This window comes from Vombatus ursinus, unplaced genomic scaffold (assembly GCF_900497805.2).
Source record: "Vombatus ursinus unplaced genomic scaffold, bare-nosed wombat genome assembly UNPS02007284.1, whole genome shotgun sequence".
Taxonomy (NCBI): domain Eukaryota; kingdom Metazoa; phylum Chordata; class Mammalia; order Diprotodontia; family Vombatidae; genus Vombatus; species Vombatus ursinus.
The window spans coordinates 20,931,133-20,956,663 of record NW_020947062.1 but is presented as its reverse complement, the minus strand read 5'-3'; the positions used below and the strand labels follow the sequence as shown (position 1 = coordinate 20,956,663).

The 25,531-nt window shown below is 36.2% G+C and overlaps 1 protein-coding gene across 1 annotated transcript in view; it reads right to left on the bottom strand.

Moving 5' to 3' along the window:
• Positions 1-25,531, bottom strand: part of DDX46 (DEAD-box helicase 46) — a 58,421-nt gene that overhangs the window by 16,744 nt on the left and 16,146 nt on the right. The window contains exons 6-13 of the mRNA XM_027849200.1: positions 19,370-19,521; positions 14,542-14,655; positions 13,661-13,826; positions 13,065-13,185; positions 12,711-12,886; positions 11,655-11,776; positions 10,205-10,283; positions 8,412-8,494 (exon numbers count right to left, since the gene is read on the bottom strand). Coding sequence (XP_027705001.1) covers positions 8,412-8,494; positions 10,205-10,283; positions 11,655-11,776; positions 12,711-12,886; positions 13,065-13,185; positions 13,661-13,826; positions 14,542-14,655; positions 19,370-19,521 — 1,013 coding nt within the window. The remainder of the gene's footprint in view (positions 1-8,411; positions 8,495-10,204; positions 10,284-11,654; positions 11,777-12,710; positions 12,887-13,064; positions 13,186-13,660; positions 13,827-14,541; positions 14,656-19,369; positions 19,522-25,531) is intronic.

Genomic DNA, 25,531 nt, shown 5'->3' with positions numbered 1-25,531 from the left:
GGAGGAAATAACTCCTGTGGAGAGGGGTCAGCCATCCTCAAATGCCAACCAGTCCTCACATAGAGGGCAGGCAAGCTAACTTAGTTAAAGCAGCAAGGCACCTTAAAGACTAGATGGGAGGCAGCATACATCAGACCACCACCACTATGACCACTATTTCCCATCAGATCTTGATAGAAACAGCCCAGGACCAGGAACACAAGAGTCTCAGGAAGAGCAGAGCTTACAGCCCAGTGCCCTCAGCCCTCACCTGGGGAAGCAGCCCCGTGGAGATGTAGCCTGGCAACTAATATCTCCTGCAACTGCTACAGGCAGAACTTCTAAATACCCAGAAAAGAAAGTTCTTTCCACCAAAGACCCTGGCATTGTCAAATTATTCTATCTCAGAAACTATCATTTTGTCAGTGAAAATGACATTAAAGAACTATTAAAATCTGCTTTACTGCTGCACCCTAAGGACCATGGGGCTTTTCCATCTGACTTGCACCTGAAACTTTCCATGTATGTCGTCTTCCCCATTGGAATGAGTGGCTCCTTGAGAGCAGGTTCTCTTACTTTTTTATCTCTATCCAGCACTTAGCACAGTGCTTTGAACATGTAAGTACTTAACAAATACTTCATTCATTCAAGTAACAAAGCTGAAATTATTTTAAATTTTATACTTTTTAATAATATACAATGAATCCAATAATACTAAAGGATAGCTAAACTCAAATTAATTTCAATGACCGCTTTTGGTCCTAGAGAATATATGGTGCTCTTCCCTGACCTCATCAAAGAGAAAGGAGACTACAGTAGTAAAATATTGCATATGCTATCAGATATTGTTATTGTGGTGGTCAGTTTTGCTTTATTACAGGGAACGTTCAGGGAATGGGGAGGAACGGAAGTACATTAATCAGGACTGTGGAACAAAAAATAAATAAAACCTTAAAAAATTCAAATGCTTTTTCCATAACACCAAGCTGCTTTTACAGGTAGCATGCAGTAGATCACCAAAAAGAAGTATTCAACACATACAATCAAAATAATAAATAATCCTCATTTAACTGACATCATGGGAAAATGGACCAAAAGTGAATGTACAGATTAAACTGAAGCTTATTACCTTATGTCAAATTTTTAAAAATCAAATAAAAATCCCAGAAATGTGACAAATACCCTGCTTCTTAAAGAACAATGAACATAAACTAATTTTCTCTTGATAAAAGCCTTACTCTATCATTGTACTGCACACAGATGTCAGGAGCGGCTTTTGAGGTATGTGAGGTACCTGACCCTACACTAACCTACCCAAGACTGCTAACGATTTCTGAATTCTTTTCTCTTTTGATGTCAACTGTCCCTTCTCCTGCAGTTAGCATGTGCTCCTCTAGCAGCCCTGGGACAATCACCTCATTTACTTTCCATTTCTCATTTGTTCCTTGTAATTATGACTACCATCATCAGCTGGCTACTTCTCAGGGATGTGATCAATAACACTGCTGCTCAGGTACGTGCTAAATTACATGGCTTCTGGGATTCCTTCCAGGTCTAAGATTCTATGATTCTCTAATGTGTCTAGGAAGCCAATTCCTAAACTTTTCAGAATTATGGCTTTAGTAAAAGCCAACAGACTCTAAGTGAAGACCTGAGGAGCTATTCTATGAATAAAATATAATGATGCTTAGTGCAAAGACACTCACATTTACTTTGCAGCTAAGTGGCTTGTACTGATTGTGTATGTATTTATATAGAGGACGCAGCAAGGTGACACAGTGGATAGAGCTCTGGGTCTGGAGTCAGGAAGACCTAAACAAGTCACTTAATCTTTCACAGCCTCACTTTCCTCATATTCAAAATGGGGATCATAATTACAACTACCTAACAGGGTTGTTGTGAGGATCAAATGAAATATCATAAGCAAAGTGCTTTGCAAACCTTAAAGAATGACATAAACGCTAGCTATTATTATTATTTGTCTACTCAAACACCTTTTTACAAAAAATTTCTATTCAGTTCAATACAGTATTCATCAAGCAAGGTCCTCTTTAAAGCTATTTTTCAGGAAGCTAAACTTGTAGGCTTCTAGAAAAATGATATCTTTTTCTACCACTATTTCTCTACCACAACATCTCTGCATAAGTCCCCTTCTTTCCTTCTACATAATCAACTTGCTTCAAGCCTTCATCTTCGTTCTTGAAGCAACTGATGGCATAGTAGCTACAGTACCTACCCTGGAGCCATTAAGACCCCAATTTAAATCTGCCTTTAAACACTTTACTAGCCGTGTGACCCTGAGTCATTTAATCTTGGTCTGCCTCAGTTTCCTCATGTGCAAAATGGGAATAATAATAACACCTACCTCCCAGGTTTGTTATGAGGATAAAATGAGATAATACTTATAAAGTCCTTTGCAAACTTATGTAAACTAGCTATTATTATTTTTGTCTTTTACAATAGCCAATTTGGTGCCTCTACCTTCTTTCTCCTCCAATCCATCTTTTACAGAGCCTCCAAAGTGATTTTCATAAAGAACAGATCTGACCATGTGACCTTCTCACCTCTAGGATCAAACCTCCTCTCATTTGGTACCAAAAGCTCTACAAGAATCTAATCCCCACTTTTTATCCTTCCTACCTTTTTATACATTACTCTGCAATCTAACAATAACTACCGACTTGATGTTCTGAATTCATTATAATACTCAATCTCCTGTCTTCATTTCTTTAGACTTAATATCCTTCATCCTTGGCATGCACTCCCCATCTCACTTCTGCCACTTAGAAACTCTAATTTCCTTCAAGAATCAGTGCAAGCACCACCTTCTTTCTATGTGAAGCCTTTTCTGATCCGTGCAATTGACAGTGAACTCCCTCCCAAAACTATCTTGCATTCAGTTTGGGTATGTTATGTACTACATATACATGTACATGTTGTCTACCCTTTTGGAATGTAAGCACTTCCAGGATAAGGACTGTTTCATCAAATGGAACCTGAAACCAATGGAATTTCAAATCCTAGGTTACAGTAGGGGAAACAAAGCCAGCTCCTACTAGCTGGTTGCCCTAGAAGATAAGAAATGGGGCAGAAGGGTTCAGGCAGTGTGCATTATGAATCAAATTGTTGGAAGGGCTAAGGTAAAACAGGTAAATTAATGAATTACTGGTGAAACTTTGAATTGGTACAGCCATTCTGGAAAGCTGTTTGGAACTATGTCCAAATGGTCACTAAACTGTTCATATTCTTTGATCCAGTGATACCACTACTAGGCTCATATCTGAAAGAGAAAAAAGTAAAAGAAAAAGGACTCACATGTACAAAAATATTTGTAACAGTTCTTTTTTGTGGTGGCAAAGAATTGGAAACTAAGAGGATGCCAGTCATTTGGCAAAAGGCTGAATAAATTATGGTAAATAGCTGTAATGGAATATTGCTGTAAGAAATGCTGAAAGGAATGGTTTCAGAGAAGGGAAGACTAGTATGAAATGATACAGAATGAACAGAACCAAGAAAATAATTTATACAACAACAATGTAAAGACAAATACAACACTGAAAAACTTTAGAGATCTGATCAATGCAATGACCAACCACAATTCGAGGACAAATGATGAAGCATAGGCTAACTACCTCCTGATAGAGGTGATGGACTAAGAATACAGAAGAAGACATTTTTTTGGACATAGCCAGTGGGAGAATTTGTTCTGTTTGACTATGCATATTTGTTACAAGAATTTTGGTTTTCCTTCTTTTTTTTTAATGGGTGGGAGTAAGAAGGAGAATGTAACTTTTAATTAAAATTTCAAAAAAGAGAAATACTATGGGTCAAGAGAAGTTGAAGAGGTAAATCCAAAAGAAGAGTTCAACAATAAGCACAGGTAGAGCTTTAGAAAAAAAGAATAGCTTGGCCAGAAGGACTCCAAAAGGAAATGGAAGAACTGAAGCAAGAAAATTAAAAATGAAATTAGAGCTCTTCAAGAATAAGTTGGAGGGGCAGCTAGGTGGCACAGTGGATAGAGCATTGGCCCGAGAGTCAGGAGGACCTGGGTTCAAATCTGACCTCAGACACATAACACTTCCTAGCTGTGTGATTCTGGGCAAGTCACTTAACCTATTGCCTCACCAAAAAAAGCTTTAAAAAAAAAATTAAGTTGGAAGGAGAAAAAACTGCTTAAAACAGAAGATCCTAATTAAAACCTGCCCAAAAGAGTGGACACCCCGAAAAACAGAACAAAACAAACAGAACTTAATAATTTAAAGAGACAACAGGGAAACTTAAACAATGTAAAAGAAAAACTGAAAAATTAGAAGAATATGTGAAATATCTATTATCAAAAAGAAACTGATCCTAAGATCATACTATAACTGAAGAAAGAGTAACAACCTTGGTAATATAGTAATAACAAGTAGCTAAATTTAATCTTCCTTCTTAATGGAAACCACAGCTCGGTGAATGAAAGGCATTTATTAAGTACCAATGCTTTCTTATCTTCTATTATAGAGATATAAATCAATCAAAAAGTCCTATATAGGGTGGGTAGGCAGATGATAAAGAGGTCAGATGGGTGATCCAACAGGATTGTGAAGAAAGGTCTGGGACATGATAGATATAGTTAGCCTTGACTAACTCACCAATCATGACCGTCACTGTTGAATTTTAGCCCCTTTAACATTCACCTCCCTCTGTAGCAGTTCAAGCATCGTACCCTTGGCACAAAATTCTTCATAGTTGGTTCAGTCAAGTAGCTACCTCCATATAATGACTTCAACTGCTCTGATTGTCATTCTGCCTTTTAACCTTTTCAAGTGCATATTCACGGCTCTTTGAAATACCTCTTTTATTTTCAGGTACATTTGATAGTCTCCAACTCAGGTTATGGAATTAATATGAAAAGCAGACAAAATGAGCCATGTAGTAAAGTGGGAAAAACACTAGGAAGGGGCATAGCTAAGACCAAATAGTTGAAAGGAAGCAGTCCAGCTGAGCTCCCTCACAAACTTCTCCAAACAGATCTAGAAAATGCACCAGACTGAATGTTAGGGAAATTCAGAAAAAGTCACAGTGAGTCATTTGTCCAGCCCAGCTCAATAAACGAGACGGACAGGGAAGTCTACGGACACTCGAGATAAGTAACTCTAGTTCCCAGGGAGAGGCTGGGAGCCAGGGTAAGAAGTGGTCCAAGACCTGAACTGGAGCACCCCCAGGTCATTTTGATGGAAATGGGTTATGAACAAGCAGCTTTGCGCACTCTGCCCAGTTCCAGGTCACACATCTAGCGTGGAGCTGAAGAGGGAACCTATGTATACCAATGCCATTGCTAGGTAGGTATGTACGGAGAAAGGATGAAGTTCAGAAAACAGCAGAAGAAACAGTGGTGTGGCTAAGACCTCAGCAGCAAAGCAGTTTCATTTCCAGCAAGTAGACAGTACAAAGCGATAATCAGGGCAAAAATCCAAGACCAAAGAGGAGCCTACAACTCTGATAATCTGAGCCAACAGAGCTTTCCAGCCGGCTGATGGAGGTTGAATTCAGCAACTGTCTACACTTATTCAGACACAAACCTGGGTCAAGAACTTGCAGAGCAGAGGTAGCTAGGGGGCGCAGTGGATAGAGCTCTGGTCTTGGAATCAGGATGACCTGAGTTCAAATCCGGCCTCAGGCACCTGATGCTAGCTGTGTGACCCTGGGCAAGTCACTTAACCCTGATTGCCTCACCAAAAAGCAAAAAAAACAAACACACACACACACACACACACACACACACACACACACACACACCCCCCCCCCCCCAAAAAACTTGCAGAGCTTAGATTGGGTTACAGCACTAAAAACATGCAGGTGCCTAGCTTGTCCCTGAGATCCTGGAGTAAGACAACACTCAATGCCCCCAAGAAAACAGCAACAGAACCAGCCCAGACCTTCTTTCCAGAAGTACCAAAGAATCTATCCCTAACAACAAGTGTAAAGCCAGGAAGCAGGCTGGCAGAAAGAATAAACAAAAACAAAAACAAAAAAAGAACTCCATCATGAGTTATTACGGTAGCACAGATGCTCCAGACACAAACCCAGAAGAAAATGACTCCAAAACATCTACAAAGCAAAGCCTCAGAGAAAAAGACTCCTTGGACACAAACTCAATTAAAAATCCTGGAAAATATGAAAAAAAATTTTTTTTAAATGTCTTTTATAAAGGGAATGAGAGCACTTGAAAAAACTGGAAAAGAAATGAGAACTATGGAAGAAAGAATTGGAAAGAAAATAAGGTACAAAATCTTTTCCAAGCAACAAATGCCCTAAAAATTCAAACCGATCAAACAGAAGTCAATTATTCCATGAAGCAAGAAGAAATATTAAGTCAAAAGGCTGAAAAAATAGAAGAAAATGCAAGGTATCTCAAAACAAAAAGACCTAAAAAACAGATCAAGGAGTTAAAATTTAAGAATCATTTGAATACCCGAAAGTCATGGCCCAAAAGACCCAAGACATCACACTTCAAGAAATCTCAAAAAGAAAATTACACAGATCTCTTAGAACCAGAGGGCAAGGTACAAATAGAATCACTGGTCACTTCCTGAAAATAATCCCAAAATGAACCTCCCAGGAACATCATAGACAAAATCCACAGCTTCCAGGTTAAAGAAAAAAACTATGAGCTGCTCGCAGCCAGAAAGAAAGATTTCAAGCACTGAGGAGTCACAGTTAGGATCACATATGATTTAGCAGCGACCACTATGAAGGAGTGGAAAACTTCGAATGTGATATTCCAGAGAAGGCAAAGAATATGGGCTTATAGCCAAGAATAACTTACCAAGCAAAACTGATTATAATGCTACAGGGGAAAAAATGGACTCTTAATGACAGAGGGCTTTCAAGCATTCCTGATGAAAAGACTAGAGCTGTAGAAAAACTCTGAAGTTTCCCCACACGCGAGTAAAGAGCAAAATGAAAATGAAAAGGTAAACATGAATGAACAACAATAAAGGACTAAACAAGGACAAATTGTTTACACTGAAATACTGGAAGATGATACTCGTGTCCCCTCTGAACCCTACCATGAAAAGGGTTCATAGAAAGAGTTCCATTAGACAAGGCCTGGGAGAGTGGTTCTGTTATGTCTTGATGTCCTTAAGAAAAGAATGGAAAAAGAGAGAAGAGGAGGAATACACTAGGAGGAAGGGGGAAAGGAAAGAAAAGTTAAGGAAAGTTATCCCACCTAATCAGATAGATATCCATACAAACAAGGTGGGGATGGGGGGGTGCAGCTGACACTTGAACCTCAATCATCTGAACTGTCAAAAGAACACACACACACGCACACTAAGTAACTAAGGAACAAAAATACATTTTACTCAACAGGGAACTAGGAGGAAAAGACAGGAAGGGGGAACTAGAGGAAAGAATTAGCACTAAGCAAAATAAATTCTAAGGATAAAAATACATTTTTTTTACATGGTAAAGAATGGGAATCTGGGGGGGGGTTCCCATTAATTGGGAAATGGATGACCAACTTGGTACATAAATGTGATGAAGTACTATTGTATTCCCTCCATTCTTGTCAGTGTAATGACTAACCAGGATTCCAGAGACTAATGAGGAAGCAGGCTGTTCCCTTGAAATATTATTATTCTGATGAAAAGTCTACAGAAATCTTATAAAGTTGTTTATCAACTGCTATATACATAATCCAAAAAGTAAATGGCTATTCTAATTCAATATATCCCTAAGCATTTATAATGCCACCTTTTTCCAATTATTTTCCTATATTGGATAAGGCATGGTTATAACATATCAAGACTGGTATTCATATGTAACTCACTGAATTAATCTCATCATTATTATAATTGCAACCACTGAAAATTCAAAATCCCATGAAATTCAATTTTAAATGGTCTGTAAAGTTTGTGATTCTTCTTTTGAAAAACTATATTTTAAAAAAAAGAAAGAAAAAAGAAAACTATATTTTTAAAATATTTACCTATTGAGGAATGGCTGTTATACATATTTATGCTAATTCCCTATATAGCTTTTACTGATGCATTTTATATGAATTTAATGAAATATTACAACTCAATAGGAAATGAGAATTCAGTTAAACATACAAAGATTTATATGAATTCATAAAAAGTGAAAAGATGCTCTAAACAATGAAAATCATGACATAATGAAAAGCTCACTAAAGGAAAGCCAACCTGAGTAAATGATGGTCCTAGAAATTACATAATGAAAACATAGCTCCTTCTTCATAGCAGGGAGATAGAGAAATATTAGGGTAGAATATTTTTTCATTATCAGATGCAGTCACTGGAACAAGTTTTTGCTTCACTGTTTTTTCTTTGTTATTAAGGAGTACTCAATCTAAGGAGAGGATTCCCACATTAACTATGATGTACAGACAAAATGTTTTTTAAAGAAATAAATTCAATTTTTACCTGTGGCTCAAAACCCATGTCAAACATTCTATCTGCTTCATCAAGAACTACATATGTTACTCTTCGAAGGTTTGTCACCCTACCTACAATAAGAAGAAAAATAAAAACAGGAACCAAAAATCAATTGCAAGTCATCTTTTAACTACCAAGGACTTTAAAAAACTGCAAGGGAACTAAACTAACTAGTTTAAACACAGGGGGATAGGTAAATAATTTTAGAAACAGTGAATCAGATTTCAATCTTAATTATCTTAATCTAATGGCAAATATATTCTGGCAATGGGTATATAAGGCCCTTTATTTTTTCAAATTCTTCTCTTGCATACCATCATAGGGCCTGAAGAACCTGTAAAACTCAGAAAACAGCCCTCTCCAAAACACATCATAAAACTAAGACTGAGATGAAGCATCGAGCCACATCAGCCATTATCTGACAGCATCACCTAGGAAAAAACATATTAGAGATTACAGCGTATGTGTGGAAGGCAAAGTTCCAGTGCTAACTGATCCAGTCTCAGAAAATCTCCCTTCAAAATAGTCTATAACCTATGATCATATATTTAAAAACAATTTATAGGCATGAGAGATTATTAATACCATCCTATATGAAACATATTACTGTACATATAAACCGCTTTTCTGTATGAGGATTCAATTTAGTTAAATTTTGCCACTGGTTCAAATAAGATCAATAGGTTTCATTATCAATGAAAACTGAACAAATTAAACACAGCACAGGATTAATAAGCACTTCTAAGGAAGTTAATATTAAATCAGTTGATATTTAAAGGTGAATGCAAGAACTATTAAAGGAAAAAAAACCAGAAGATTTCAAAAGGAAAAAAGTCAAATACGTTTTGAAGCAATGCAGCATTAATCAAACTTTTTCATATACTGTACTTTGTAGGCATGATTATCTAATATCTTTTGATATCAATTTCCTGAATTTACATAAAACTCAGTTATTCAGTAACTGATACAACTCTAAAAGAAAAAAAGCACAACTACTGGCAGTACTAAAATTTTTTGCTTTGTTTAAATACCATAATGCAAAACCCTTCTTTACAGTGTTAAAACAAGTGACTTCTAAAAACTATCCATCTTACAATTTTATATTCAAAGCCCAGGTAGTTTGGCAAAATTTGGGAACAGCATTAAATTACCTACCTTTGATGGTTAAAGTCTTGGAAGCCCAGTTCTATAAATCTTGAAGGGCCTTTTTCCACAGAAGTTAAATAATGTCAACAGTTTAGTAATAGTTTTGATTTGGAATACTTCAATAAAGCATTAAGATTTGTCTAAAAACATGCAATATTTATAAAAGACACAATTTCTTGAAGCTGCAATATCTTGATTTAACTAGTATCTTAATACCAGCTCCTACATAAGGATAAAATTCTCAAATTTATGAAAGAGACAATATTTTTTAAATAAAAAAATAATAAATTTAGAACAAAATCAAGCTGATATATTTTAATGTTAAGGATTATTAGATATAAGAGGTGTAAAAAAACCTAGTGTTTAAATTACTGCAGAAACTTTAAACGTGAATGGTATTATATGAATTCAAATTAAAACGGGTTGCAATCCCTTCATCATAAGTAATATGTCTTTAATTTTTTTGTAGTTCATTCTATAAGAAAATGTCAAACATAAAATTCAAGATATTACAGCTTTAAGAGGTGAATTCCAGACATCTATTCATTAAAACTTTTTCTTGAATATGCTTTAAGAAAAAAATGTATAGAGTTCCATAACATGTAAAAAATGTAAGAAAAAAGTCTCTTACTCACCACTATTAGCTGCTAACATGTCAATCATTCGACCAGGTGTGCAAACAATAATTTCAGCACCTCTTTTCAGTTCAGCAATCTAAGATAAAAGTCAATACATTTACAAACTAATTAACACTTAACACTGGTCACTTTCCTAAACACAATTCATATAGATTTGAAAATATGTCACCTGGTCTTTCTGTAAAATAAACTATTAAAGGCAATAGTTTAAAACTGATAGGGAGCTCCCAAAACCTCTAGAGTTTAACCTAGCAAAATCTAGCTTAAGAAGGCTGGAAGCATCACATACAAATGTCCCAATAGCTACAAGGCCAAAGCTTTAAAGAAAACTAGGAATTATTTTAGTATTATTTTCATTTCCCATTGGTCTTCAAAAGCACTAAAGAAACTTAACATAGGGCAATACAAATTTAAATGACTAATGAATTTTTAAAGAGTGGTTCAAGTGTTAAAAACAAGTGTTATCAAGTTAAGTCATATTTACATATACATACATAGAATACACCAGAGTATAAAAGTTAATTAAAATACTGCCTTTTGGAATATTTCAAAATTAACATTTCATTTATGTATCTTATTTATGACTATCTCTTCTGGAAGGCAGTATAATGTCCTGGAAGAGCATGTCAGTGAACCCAGTTCCAGCTCAGCCACTTACTAATCATATAATTTCAGAAAAGTCAGTTCACTCCTCAGAGCCTGAATAAATAGGGATAACCATATCTGTCCTGCCTACTTCACAGTGCTTTTATAAGAATCAGCAAGAAAGTATGCTGTCAAAACCAGTTGGAAATTGCCAAGCACAACAGAAGCACGACTATTATTTTCATTACTGACATTCTTATGAAACTTTAGTAGCTATCAATGAAGCACTAAATGAAGTAGGGTCATCACTGAGGTGGAATCATTACCGACCTATTTTATTGAACAACTTGATTACAGCAAATGGGAAAAGAATCTCTCTTATATGATGTTTCTCCCTCCTTGACCCCTTCCATACACACATGAAACAACTTTACTTAATTTAGATTTTAAATCCAAGGATTTCTACCTTAGTAAAAGAAGTGTCCAAACTAGAACTGCATGCTCGAATTCAATATGATCTGAGGTAACACTTACAGTAATCTTTAATAAAGAAAAGACCATATACAAAATATAGTTTGGGGCTAATACTTCAGAAGGCACTTCTCAGTTCATTTCCTGACCAGTCTCCTCAAGTACTAAAAAGGGTTTACTGGGTACTCCAAAACACTTCAGATGAGTGGAGAGGCAATGATCTTACCTAGACAAGAGTTAGGTTTGGTTTTCACCCTTAATCCATTTCTCTAAGAAAGGCTTAACTTTTGTTCTACATCTTTAGAGGAATAGTCTGAAAAGGCTAGAGAAACCATTATTTAATATTTTCAGGTAAGTTAAAAAAGAGGTTTTTAATATGCTTTCACAATACCTGTTCACTGATTCCTGTCCCTCCATAGACACATACAACTCTAAGTCCCAATGTCTTGGAAAACTTCTTACATTCTTTAGTAATCTGTAAAGCCAGTTCTCTAGTTGGAGTCATGATGACAGCTGAAAAGATAAATATGTTACAAGTCTAACCACCAAAATTTTAAAGAGATGTTATTCTTTTAAAGAGTAAATGTAAGTCTCAGCAATGAAGTTCAGATCATTTATGGTCTAAATTTTAATATTTTGATTTAATTTATGCAGCTTTAAAAGCTGAATTTAAAAAGATTAACAGAGGCTTGCATAAAGGATGAAATAAAATTTAACTGCAGCTTTAGTAGCAGGCTACTTGAAAGATAAATGAGGGGAAAAATTCCTCATTCAACCTATGTGAAGTCTTGTTCAAATTGAAAGTAAATGTCTCAAGTGCAAACCATAGCAAAAGAAAATTGAGTCACTCACTGTGATGCCAGAATCCACAATGCTGTTTCAGGAGACAACCTTCAAGGGATTATAGACAAAGAAGAACTACATATTCCCCTCTGTTTCCAAGAGAGGAAGTGTACAATTTTCCAAAACCTTACTGGAGTTTAAAAAAGAAATCTCTGACAAAATGAACCAAAAATTCTGTTTCTGAGGACCTGATGATAAGATTCTGGCACTAAATGCTTCCAAGGCTAAAATACAAGGGAAAATAAATTTCCCTCTTATGTTTTGCGTCGAGTTTATAGATCCATGGATACTGGCCAAGAACAAATCTCAACATAAATAAACAGATAGATGCACAAGGAGTCTACCTGCCGAGTCAGAGTTTAAAAACTGAGCTGTGCCAGGAGAGAGGCTGTTTTTGTACTTCTGAGATGTCACTCCAGAGCTCGGAAGATTCTCACTCCACCTGCTGGTAAGGGGAAATCAGCCCCAAAGTGCCAAATTGATAACAGGGAATGTACACAAAGACATTTTTATTGTCACACTTATGAACATTATAGATTATCAGGTCTTATCTGGTTAACACTCAACACAACCTAGAAAGATTTTTAAGAAAAAGAATCCATACCTATGGGACCCTCTCCTTCTTCTAAAGCCCTTTGATCCATGATGTGTCTAAACATGGGCAAGAGAAAAGCAATCGTCTTTCCACTTCCTGTTTTGGCAATGCCAATCAAATCTCGTCCAGACATGATAGCTGGTATGGCTTGGGCCTGGATTGGTGTAGGCTTTTCATAACCATGTCTTGAAAAGAAAAACAGAGAATATAATGTTAAGAATATCAATCTATGATCTACTGCCATAAATTCCAAACACCTATCAAGGCGGGGAAAAAGCTATACTATTAAGAAGCACATTGCCAAATATCTGAAAAGGTGGACTAATGATTTTGCTAACATGAACTCCTTAAGAACCCACTTACTTTTTGAGGGAATTTAGTATCTTCATTGAAATTCCACACTGGACCCAAGTTTTTATTGGTTTGGGGCAGCCTTTTCCCTTGACTGTAATGCCTTCCATTTCCAACCGAAATATATTCACCTCTGCAAAACATAATCTAAGATTAAAGACTGTAAAGTGTATTCTATGTAAACAGAAGTATTTTGGCAGTTTTTAATTAGGCCCAGTGACATTCTGAATCTTTATTTTCCCTCATTACTTGATTCAGTTCTGTGATTATTCCATAGAGGGGGTAGAGAAAGACATTCAGATTACTGAAGAAAGGGAGTAGCAGCCACTACTAACTCCTGATCAGCTTTTGAAAAATCCAATTTACAAAGACAGTACTTAGGATGCATTATTTATGTTAATTTCTGAAATTGACATTTGGACAAAGTCCAGCTGAGAGCTCTCTTAGGTCACAAAGGTACCACCAGTTTTCCCTTTTAGCTTTCCTAAGACAAGGAAAATGCAACAGAAATATTTTGTTTGGTATGGGGCAGTCTCTTGCTTCTTTCAAGATATTATCTATTCTTTGAATAATATCAAAGTATCTCCAAACACTAAAAATATATTCACCATCCTGAGACATTTTTGCCAGCTCTGGAACTTCAACGTAAAAGTTTTTTCTGTATGGTTCATATTCAATTTTTCCATGATCAACTGGTTCTAGGAGCTTCCTCTGTTTGGTCTGATACCCTGTTAGTGCTGTCTGAAGATCAACTTCTTCCTCTTCTGATGAATACTACAGATTAGAAAATTATAAAATGACTTATTTGAAAATGATGGTTCTTCCACAAATTTTAACTCACTAGAAACCAACCGTCCTTGCTTTCCCTCTTTCTGTAAATTCTCACTTGGCTTTTATGACAATCACAATACTCTGGACCTCTCAAGACTGTCTAAAAGGGAAGAGTCTTGACTAAAATTTTCAGTAGGGTTCTGGCAAAGCATCACTTTACTGCAATAGAAGGAATGATCTTAAAATTCATCTTAAAATATTTAACTGTAGATTCTAAGATACAACTGTATCATCACTTAATATTTCCCTCTTAGAGAATCAATAAAGTGAACATTTTTTTTGACACTTTATTTTCTATTCCTGCTCTGTTGCAAAATCACACAACTAAAATAAGATTTAGCATTATGAAGTAAACCACAGTTCAAAATGTTCAATTAAAACCATCAGTTTTCTTACTGTTCCTTACATAAAATTCTGGAACAGCCAATAATGGGAAAAATAACTGACTTTCACTTTTCTTTTTCTAAAACAGTCTAGAAATTTAGCCTACAAATTTGCTAAACTGTCCCTGAATAATGGAGAATAAAATGGAAAAGTTATCTTTTCTAATTTTATTTTAATGAATTGACAAGGATTCTATAAAAACATATCCATGAATACTTTCTAATGAAAGGTCATGAACCCAGTATGACTTAAGTCAATATGAATGATGAACTACCTCCATTGCATCCTGGTCATTCTCCATGAGTTCTCCTTTCTTCTTTTCAGATTCTACAGTGGCCTTTTTAGTTGTCACAACAGTGACAACTTTTGTAACAGTTGGTCCTGATTTCTGAAACATAATAAGACATAAAATTTCTGACAAAACTGAAAACTATCACAGACTACATCACCTTAATTTTAAACACCAGTTTAGCTCAATAGACTTGGTTTAGTTTGTGAGCAAGTTAATCAATGATAAATCAAACAATAAGAATGTATATATTTTTAACAGTTTGTACAACTGAATATTACACAACACAGTATTGTTTAAAAAAAAGCTTAATGTTGCCTTTATTAACAGCACAAATATACTCAAAAGTAAAAAACTTTTCAATACTATATTTGGGCAATTTATCAGTCCTATGCCACACTTCTGATAGGAAGAAAAAGTGAAATATGAAAAAATGAAATATGAAAAAAGTGAAATATTAACTTTTCTAAAGTCACTTAAGTGATTAATAGTAGAGTTCATAATAGAACCAAGATCTCAGATTAAGAATTTTTAAAATTTAACTTATAACTGTAGAAATCACTAACCCATCTATGTTCAAACAAAAATTAGAAGTAAAAGACTGTTCAAGACTACAAATTTCAATCAGCTATAATTTTTAAAATTGCATATTAACTTTAAATATAGAAACTAAATCATCTTGCTTCCACTCCCCTTCTGAAGAACTTTGGTTTTATCTATTTTCCCAGATTTTGCTGTTATTATTTTCATAGAATAGTCATTGTATATATAATTTTCATTGTGTTTCTTCACATCGCAGAATTTCATGGGTTTTCCTATTTTTCTTTATATTCTTCAAATTTATCATTTTTTATGGTTATAATATTCTTAGAGTATAATATTCCATGTCACTCAAATGCCACAACAGTCACTTCTCAATTCTAAGTCACACATGTTATATCAGTAGTTTTGTCACTGTAATGTAATGTAGTGTGTCTGTTCTCCACAAATCTGCCAGGGTTAAATTTTGTTTTTTAACTAACTTTGTCAATTTATTAGACAGGAGCTATCTCACACTTGTTACAATTTGCATCTCTGTGATTATTTGAGAGTTTAAATACTTTTCTTTTTTTTTTTTGGTGAGGCAATAAGGGTTAAGTGACTTGCCCAGGGTCACACAGCTAGTACGTGTCAAGTGTTTGGTCTGAGGCCATATTTGAACTCAGGTCCTCCTGACTTCAGGGCCGGTACTCTATCCACTGCGCCACCTAGCTGCCCGAGAGTTTAAATACTTTTCAAGAGGTAACTGATATTACACATTTTTTTGGGAACTGCCCATTCACAACCTTTGCCTACTCATCTATTAGGTGTCAACAAGGATGAACCTCAAATTCTCATACATAGTTTGTGTCAATTCCTTAAATGTTTATAGCAGCTGTTTTTTCCACCCTATTTCCCCTTCATTCATAGATACACTTCTATTGCATAAAAAACTTGTTTTTTTATAATCAAATTTATCTAAATTTTTTCTATTTGTTGAATAATCAAGAATTTTTCACTTGAACTCTTTTTCTTTATAAGGAAAATTTCATGTTATTACTACCCTCCTTTGAAAAATTATTTATTTTTTCAGAAAATACAATCATTCTATTATTAATCCTGTTCTAAACTTAATATATGCATTGTGTGCATGCACACACATACACACTCTAGTTTTAATTTTATTATTCACTCTTCTCTTCACTCTTACTTCTATTAAACATATCTCAGTCTCTGTGAAATTATTTTTACATTGCAGGATACCTTAATATTATCTCTGGCCTAAACAAATTGTTCAAAGGCATATGAATTCTTAAATGATCATCTTAGTCTTTGAAATAAAAAAAAAAATGGTTATCTTTGCTGCAAAGCTAATCTAGGGATGAAATCCAATAAATCTCTTCCGCATTCTCTTAGGCCACTTTATATCACTTCTTATTTTTTGTATAAAAACCTTGTAGAGTTCAAATTTCTCTGCTTTGGAATGATTTGTTTCCTAACTGCTTATAAAATTTTATCTGTGTCATTTTAGCCTTGAAACTGGATAATGATGTGTCTGAGTGAGTTGAATTTGATGTTCACCTCCTATTAATTCTGTCACTTGGAATTTATCACACTTTTTCAACGTTTCTAGGCAAGTTTACTATACGTTTACAATCAATAAACACTTAAGTACCAACTAAGCGCCTGGCACTGTGGCAATCCCGAAATACAGTGGCTCGACTACTTTCTACCATCAATTTTCAGGAAGATTAATAAATATTAAATTTTCTCTCCTTGATCTGCTCTCAAACACAATTACTTCTGTTTATATTTATTCTAATTCTTTTTCCAGTTATGTAATTTTCTGATTTTTCTGCTTTCTTTATAATTTTGTCCCCCAGAAAAATTATTTTTTCTAGAGTCTATGTTTACATTTTTTATGCCTAGAAAACTGTCAATTCCCAATGACTACTCTCACTCTCCCAAATAATTTTCCCTCATAACAAAGTAGTAAAAGTTAAGCAAAACAAACTAACGCACTGGCCATAGATGACAATACTTGTCTAGTTTCACATCTCTGAGAAAAAGGAAGAGGAAGTATATTTTCAGTGCTCTGAAATCAAATTTATTACTCCACTGACCATAGCTCTGATGTCTTTAAATGTTATTTTCCCTTATGCTATTGTGGTCACTGAAAAAACTTCTCTTGATTTCATTTCCCTCATCCTGAATTGGTTCATAAGCATCTTCCTAAATTTCTCTTAATTGTTCATTTTACTTATCTCTTACAGTGCAATACTATTTCATTACATGATTATGCCATTATTTGTTTAGCCATTCCTTAGGACCTAGGCAATAAATGGATAATGATTCTATTTACAGCAAGTGTTCTGTGTTACAGATCCCTCTAGAAGTCTATGAAGTCTACAAATCTGTTCCTTCTCAAAATGTTTTTCAATGCATAGAAGAAAATACAAAGGGTTTCAAATGAAACGAATTATAACAATATATGATAATAAAAAAAAAGTTCAGAGACCTCAGGTTAAGAACCCCTAGTTTCAGTTTTTTCACATAAAATGCTACTATATAGAAAATACATGTTATTTTTGTATATATGGGCATTTTCCCTCTGTCTTAGACCTCACTGGTATTAACGGATCAAGGGGTTTGTATGGTTTGTGACTTTTCTAGTATAGTCTCAAAATTGTTTTCCAGAATAACTGGACCAATTCATAACTTGACTCAGGGTGTACTAATATGCCTTTCTTACCAAGATTCGAACAGTGACTGTTTCTGTCCTGTCATCATCAAACATAAATCTGATATTTAAGATGCAAACTGAGGGTTCTTCTAAATTACATTTCTCTTATTATTACTGATCTGGTGAATTCTTTCATATGGTTACTAATACTTTGCAATTCTTTTGAAAACTGCCTATTCCTATCCTTTGACTTCTCATCTACTGGGACTGGCTTTTGGTGTTATATTGGTTACTGAGAGGCAGTGAGACTATAGCCAGTCTCAAAGACAGAAGACCAGGGGTCAAGTACTGACTCTGACACACAATGGCTGTGTGACCTTGAGTAAGTTACTTAAATTTCTTATTGTTCTCTAGGTACCTTTATAAGAATATAAAGTTTCAGAGAAGATGCAAACTTGCCTTGGTTGGTTAAGTTTCCTCACCTAGGAGTTCACTGTAACTGTGAAATGATAATTCCAGTCCCTATCCCATAACCTCCTTTGTTAGAAGTGTCAAAAATACCTCTTTCTAAGATAAACTTTTACATTTAGATCAGGTATCCATTTGGAATCTGAGATATATGGTATGTGACACTGGTCAAAACTCATTTTCCCTCATTTTACTAGCAGTTCTTTTAAAAAAAAAAATACTTCATTTTTTCCCCAATTGTGTTAAAACAATTTTTAACATTTTTTTTAAGTTTTGAATTCCAAATTCTATCCCTCCCTCTCCCCTCCTGAGACAGTAAGCAATCCAATATAAGTTATACACGTGCAATCATGTAAAACATTTCCATGTTAGGTTTTGCACAAGGAAACTTGAACCAAAAAAAAGTGAAAAACAGTACACTGTAGTTTGTATTCAGACAATTATCTTACTAGCACTTCTTAATCATATAAGAAGTCTTCACCTCCCCCTTCCCCCAAGAAGTTTGTGTTCCTGGGTTTATTAAACACTAGACTAATATATTCAATTACTTTTGAACTTTGCTTATCCAGTCTGATCTACTGATCAACTTTTAAACAATACTAAATAGTACCGTTGATGATTATTGCTTTATACAAAATAGTTTGAAATCTAGTAATTATTTCTATTTTCCATGGATGTTACCAAATGGTTTAGTTCTGTCATCTACTTTTCCTGACTTTCTAGTTGTACTCAGTTCCTTTTTCACTTTATATTTTTGCTATTTTCATTTCTTCCTTCAATCCCTTAATAGCGTACATCATTCACATGTTCTAAGGAAATTCTAGTTTCATTACTAGTGCTCTTGTTCGTGACTTTGAGTATATTTTTCGTCTGGTTTCACTGTCTCCAGTTTTCTTAAATTCATGATTTTTTTTCATTGTCATGAAATTTATATATTTGTTAATTTCTTTGAGCATTTGCACCCTAAAAACAAGTTCTTTTGAACATTTTATTTCCTTCTGGGGTTTCTGCTGTTTTTAATGAAGGTATTAAGGAACTAGATCCTTTTGCAGTCTTTCACTCTTCCATCTTCCTGGAAGTCTCCAGAGATACAAATTTTTCTAAAACCGCCAAACAAGAAGTAATGAAGATTACATAATTTACCTTCTCACTTCCCCCGCCGCCTTTAACGCTCCTCATATTAAATTTCTTGACTTCCTCTTTTACTTCCTCCATGTAGGCATCCAAAGGATCCAGTTCTTCGTCTTCGATTTCATCCCCTTCCTTTTCCCCTTCTGCGGGCTCTTCCTCATCATCTAAAACACAAGAGGATATGGAGAGACAGATTTGGTTTTTCCCCTTCATTTGACTCAGACCTGAGTCACTGTCATTCAGACAATGACAAAGGTGATAACATAATAGGAGGAACACTCATGAACAATGAAAAAGGCTGAGAACCTGAATCAGAGCAGAGCTGCCCAATGCTTAGCACGGTGTTTGGCATACAGTAGATACTTAGTAAATGTTTATTTATCTAATTACTTATACTATCATCATCATTAGTGTTCATGAGGAACAGGGAAAGAGAATTATATTTGGCAAAGCAGTTAAGATAGCAGTTTGCCAAGCAGTAGCAACTGGACTGTATACCACTGAAAATTATCCTCTGTGCAACCTCTGGCAAGAGTAGTTTATCAGCGGAGCCAGGATGGCAGAGTAAAAGCTGCGACTCGCTTGAGCTCTCTCCCAAACCCCTCCAAATACCTATAAAAAACGGCTCTAAACAAATTCTAAAGCAGCAGAACCCACAAAAAGACAGAGTGAAACAAATTTATAGCACAAGACAGCCTGGATGGTTGATCTGAAAGGCATATTGCACCGGGCTGGGAAAGGAACGTAGTTTGGCGTGGGCGTGCAAGTCTCAGCAAACCTGGAGCAGCCCTCAGAGGACTGAAAAGCTGGGAGTTGTGGTGGTTTCCAGACTTCTCAATCCACGAACACCAAAGACAACTTAGAAAGTCTGTAGGAAAAGTATGTGTCTGTGGTGAGAGAGAAGCCCTGTCCCAACCACCCTCAAGCATGGCCCCGGGGAGGTAGCTGCCTGCAGAGGTTCTGGCCCACAGACTGAGGGAGAATCAAGTGGCTGATCAGAGGGGAATTGCAGGGATCTCTCTGCTGATGCAGCATTCCCTTGCTTTGCCCATGCTTGGATCGGGGTCACAGTTGGGAGCAGTGGTCCTGGGGCGAGGAGGAGTGCTGGCATGGTAGACCTTGTAGTGGCTGTGGACAGAGAATCCTCCTCACAGTTCCAGGACAGAAAAGCACAGGCCAGGAAAGGAGTAAACACCTCACCCTTGATCATAGCACCTTAGAAGAACAGAAAATTTACAGGTCCCTAGAAGTATCTCTGAACACAGCTGCACAGAAGCTTGGGACAGTACATTCTCCACATTGGAAGTAGACTTCTAACTTAACAAAGAGTTTATAATTCAAGTAATTGGCTGGGATCATGAGCAAGCAACACAAAAAGAGTCAGACCATAGAATCTTACTTTGGTGACAAAGAAGATCGAAATGTACAACCAGAAGAAGAAAACAAAACCAAAGCTCCTACATCCAAAGCCTCCAAAAAAAATATGAATCAGTCCCAGGCCATGGAAGAGCTCAAAAAGAATTATGAGAAGCAAGTAGGAGAAGTTGAGGAAAAACTGAGAGTGATGTTAGAAAATCATGAAAAACAAGTCAACAGCTTGCTAAAGGAGACCCAAAAAAAATACTGAAGAAAATAACACCTTAAAAAATAGCCTAGGGGCAGCTAGGTGGCGCAGTGGACAAAGCACCAGCCCTGAAGTCAGGAGGACCCGAGTTCAAATCTGGCATCAGACCAAATACTTGACACTTACTAGCTGTGTGACCCTGGGCAAGTCACTTAACCCCAACTACCTTAAAAAAAAAAATAGCCTAACCCAAATGGCAGAAGAGGTCCAAAAAGCCAATGAGGAGAAGAATGCCCTAAAAAGCAAAACTGGCCAAATGGAGAAGGAAGTCCAAAAGCTTACTGAAGAAAATACTTCCTTAAAAATTAGAATGGAGCAATTGCAAACTAGTGACTTTATGAGAAATCAAGACACTGTAAAACAAATCCAAAAGAATGAAAAATAGAAAACAATGTGAAATATCTCACTGGAAAAACAACTGACCTGGAAAATAGATCCAGGCGAGGGAATTTAAAAATTATTGGACTATCTGAAAGCAATGATCAAAAAAAGAACCTAGACATCATCTTTCAAGAAATTATCAAGGAAAACTGTCCTGATATTTTAGAACCAGAGGGCAAAATAGAAATTGAAAGAATCCACCAATCACCTCCTGAAAGAGATCCCCAAAGGAAAACTCCTAGGAATATTGTAGCCAGATTCCAGAGTTGCCAGGTCAAGGAGAAAATATTGCAAGCAGCCAGAAAGAAACGATTCAAGTATTGTGGAAACACAATCAGGATAACACAAGATTTAGCAGCTTCTACATTAAGGGACTGGAGGGCATGGAATATAATATTCCAGAGGGCAAAGGAGATAGGATTACAACCAAGAATCACCTACCCAGCAAAACTGAGTATAATCCTTCCGGGGAAAAAATAGTCATTCAGTGAAATATGGGACTTTCAAGCATTCTTGATGAAAAGACCAGAGCTGAATAGAAAATCTGACTTTCAAATACAAGACTCAAGCGAAACATGAAGAGGTAAAGAAGAAAGAGAAATCACAAGAGACTTATTAAGGTTGAACTATTTACATTCCTGCATGGAAAGATGATATTTGTAACTCATGAGACCTCTGTCAGTATTAGGGTAATTGGAGGGTAAAAATTGTATGTATGTGTATACAGATAGATAGATAGATAGATTAGAGATAGATAGATAGAGGGCATACGATGAGTTGAAGATGAAAGGGTAATATCTGGAGAATAAAATTAAGGGTTGGGACGGGGCAGCTAGGTGGCACAGTGGATACAGCACTGGCCCTGAAGTCAAGAGGACCTGAGTTCAAATCCGGTCCCAGACCAAACACTTGACACTCACTAGCTGTGTGACCTTGGGCAAGTCACTTAACTCCGACTGCCTCACTAAAAAAAAAAAGAAAAAAAAATTAAGGGGTGAGAAAGGATTATACTGGGAGAAGGAGAAAAGGAGAGGTAGAATGGGGTAAATTATCTCACATAAAACACACAAGAAAAGGCTTTCACAGTGGAGGGGAAACGGGGGAAGGTGAGAGGGAATGAGTGAATCTTATTCTCATTGGATTTGGATTAAGGAGGGAATAACATTCAACTGGGTATGGAAATCTATCTTACCCTATAGGAAAACGGGGGGAAGGGGACAAGAGACCAGGGGGATGATAGAGGGGAGGGCAGATTGGGGGAGGGGGTAATCAAAAGTAAACAATTCTGAGGAGGGACAGGGTCAAAAGAGAGAATAGAATAAATGGGGGGTGGGAATAGGATGAAGGGAAATATCCTTAGTTTTTCACAACATGACTACTATGGAAGTGTTTTGCATGACTACACATATATAACCTGTTTTGAATTATTTGCCTTTTCAATGCAGGTGAATGGGGAGGGAGACAGGAAGAAAAACATGTTTTAACATGTTTTAAAAACACATGTTAAAAAAAAGTTTTCACATGCAACTGGAAAATAAGAAATACAGGAAATGGGGTATAGAAATCTATCCTGCCCTACAGGAAAAAAGAAGGAGAAGGGGATAAGAGAAGGCGGGGGTGAGGTAGAAGGGAGGGCAGATTAGGGGAAGGGGTACACAGAATGCATGCCATCTTGGGGCAGGGGGAGGGATGAGATGGAGAGAAAATTTGGAACTCAAAATCTTGTGGAAGTGAATGTTGAAAACTAAAAATAAATTTAAAAAAAAAAAAAAGAGAAGTTTATCGTTGAACTTGATTCTAAATAATTTGCTATATCCTCTCCATCCTGGACTTGCCCTATCCCTAAAAAGTGACCTTACATTAAATATTATTTCTGGAATACATATTTTATCTATAATCAAAAAGGTGGATTTAACACAAAATCAGTGGTACTCTGGCTTCATTTTTCTTCCTTCCCAAGCTTGACAACAGAGTTGCAGTTCAACAAACACAGCACTCTCCTCTCCTCATCCCTTGGCTCCCTTGTCCTGTCACCACTCACACCTTGCCAAATTGCACCTCTGTAATCAGCTTCTTCTGTTCCTACTCCTACTCTGTTGACTTGGTCCAACACAAATTTATGTGATCTACTGTTGACTAGGTCTTCACTGAAACAGGGAAATGTTTTTACTTCACCCTTACTGCGGCTGCTACAAAATGTCCCCTATCCTTAAGACTCACAAACCATCAACCCCTCTTCTCACCCTCTCAATTGAGGACCATGCTTCATATTTTACTCAGAAAATAGAAACTATTTACTGTGAACTTGTCTCTCCTTCTCTACATTTCAAAATTCTTTGACATCAACAGATATTCTTTTTCGCCCTTACTCCAGCATCTGAGGTGGCCTTTCTCAAGGCCAAACCCTCTACATGTATCCTTGATCCCATCCTTCTCCATCTCCTCCAGCAGATTCTCTTAACAATCTTCCTCCTCTCTCTCTCTCTACTCTTTAATCTCATTTTTAATGGATCTTTCCCTGCTACCTATAAACATACTTCCTTCTACCTAATTTATAAAAAGCCTTCATTTGATCCTACCATCCTGTCAAGCTATTAGTCCGATATTTCTTATCTCTTTCACTCCAAACTCCTAGAGTAAGTAGTTTAATCTGATTGCCTGAACTTCCTTTTCTCTCATTTGCATCTGGCTTCCGACCTCAAAATTCAACTGAAATTGCAGTCTGGTGCACTGGCTTCACAATCAGAGAACCTGAATTCAAATACTATTAGTGATACTACCTGTGCGATCTTAGGTAAGTCACTTAATCTACATCTGGGTTTCAGTTTTTTCATTTGTAAAATGAGGAAACTGGCATAGCCTCTGAAGACTCTTCTAGCTCTATGACCCTAAAACTCTCCAAAGTTACCAACGGTCTTTAAATTGCTAAATCTGATGGCTTTTCCTCAATCATTCTTCTTGATTTCTCTGCAACATCTGATATTGTTGACCACTTTCTCTCTCCAGAATACTGTCTCCTCTTTGGATTTTTGCTACAATGTTCTCTTCTGATTCTCCTCCCCTGTTTGATAACTTCTTAATTTCCTTTGCTAGATCATTACCCATATCATGCCTCCTGAGGGTAGTTACAGTAGCTCAAGGCTTTGTCTTAGGTCCTCTTATCTCTCTCTGCTCTATTTTGGTGATCTCAGTAGCTGGATTTAGCAATATGGATTTAATTATCATTTCTATGTAAACAGCCCCCATATCTATATAGTCAACCTGTCTCTCCTTTGAGCTCTAGTCCCCCATCATGAAATGCTGATTTGGATTCTGAATTATATGTTCCATAGGCATCTCAAACTTATCATTTCTAAAACAGAACTTATCATCTTTCCCCACAAAAAAAAATCTCTTCTCTAAAACCTGATATTTCTGTTGATAGCACCACCTTTCTTCTATTCATATTGGTATAAAACCTCAAGTCATCCTTGATTCCTCACCTCACTTGCTAACCTTCACCCTACATATCGAATCAATTACCAATGTAATTGATTACCAAAGATGTCCCTTCTTTCTCCACAATATCGTTTGTATCCATTCCCCCCAACCTCCACCCCACTTCTCACATGGTCATCATCCTAATTCAGGATATTATTACTTTATGACTGTACTACTGCAACAGCCAATGCTAACTGGTCTTCCTACCTTCCTACCTACCCCTTTCTAATCCATCCTCCATGTAGACCCATAATGTCACTCCTAGTTAATAAACTTCAATGGCTCCCTATAACCTCTAGGATTAAAGATCATCTTCTCTGTTTGGCATTTAAAAACCTCCACAATCTGGTTCCAAACTACTTTCCAATCTTATTTACATAGTACTCCCCTTCATGCACTCTACCCTCTAGCCAACTGGCCTTTCTGTTGTTCCTCACACATCACACTCTATTTTCCTTATCCACATCTTTGCAAAGGTTGCATGCTGGAATTCACTCTTAGAATCTCTCACTTCTTTCAAGTCTCAGCTTAAGTACCACCACGTGAGGTTTTTCTGATTTCCTCTGATAGCACTCCCTTCCACACCCCCAAATAACCTCATTTTGTACATATCTCCCTCAATAAAATATATGCTACTTGAAGACAAAGACTTTCATTTTTGACTTAGTATGTCAGGTGCTTAGTATGGT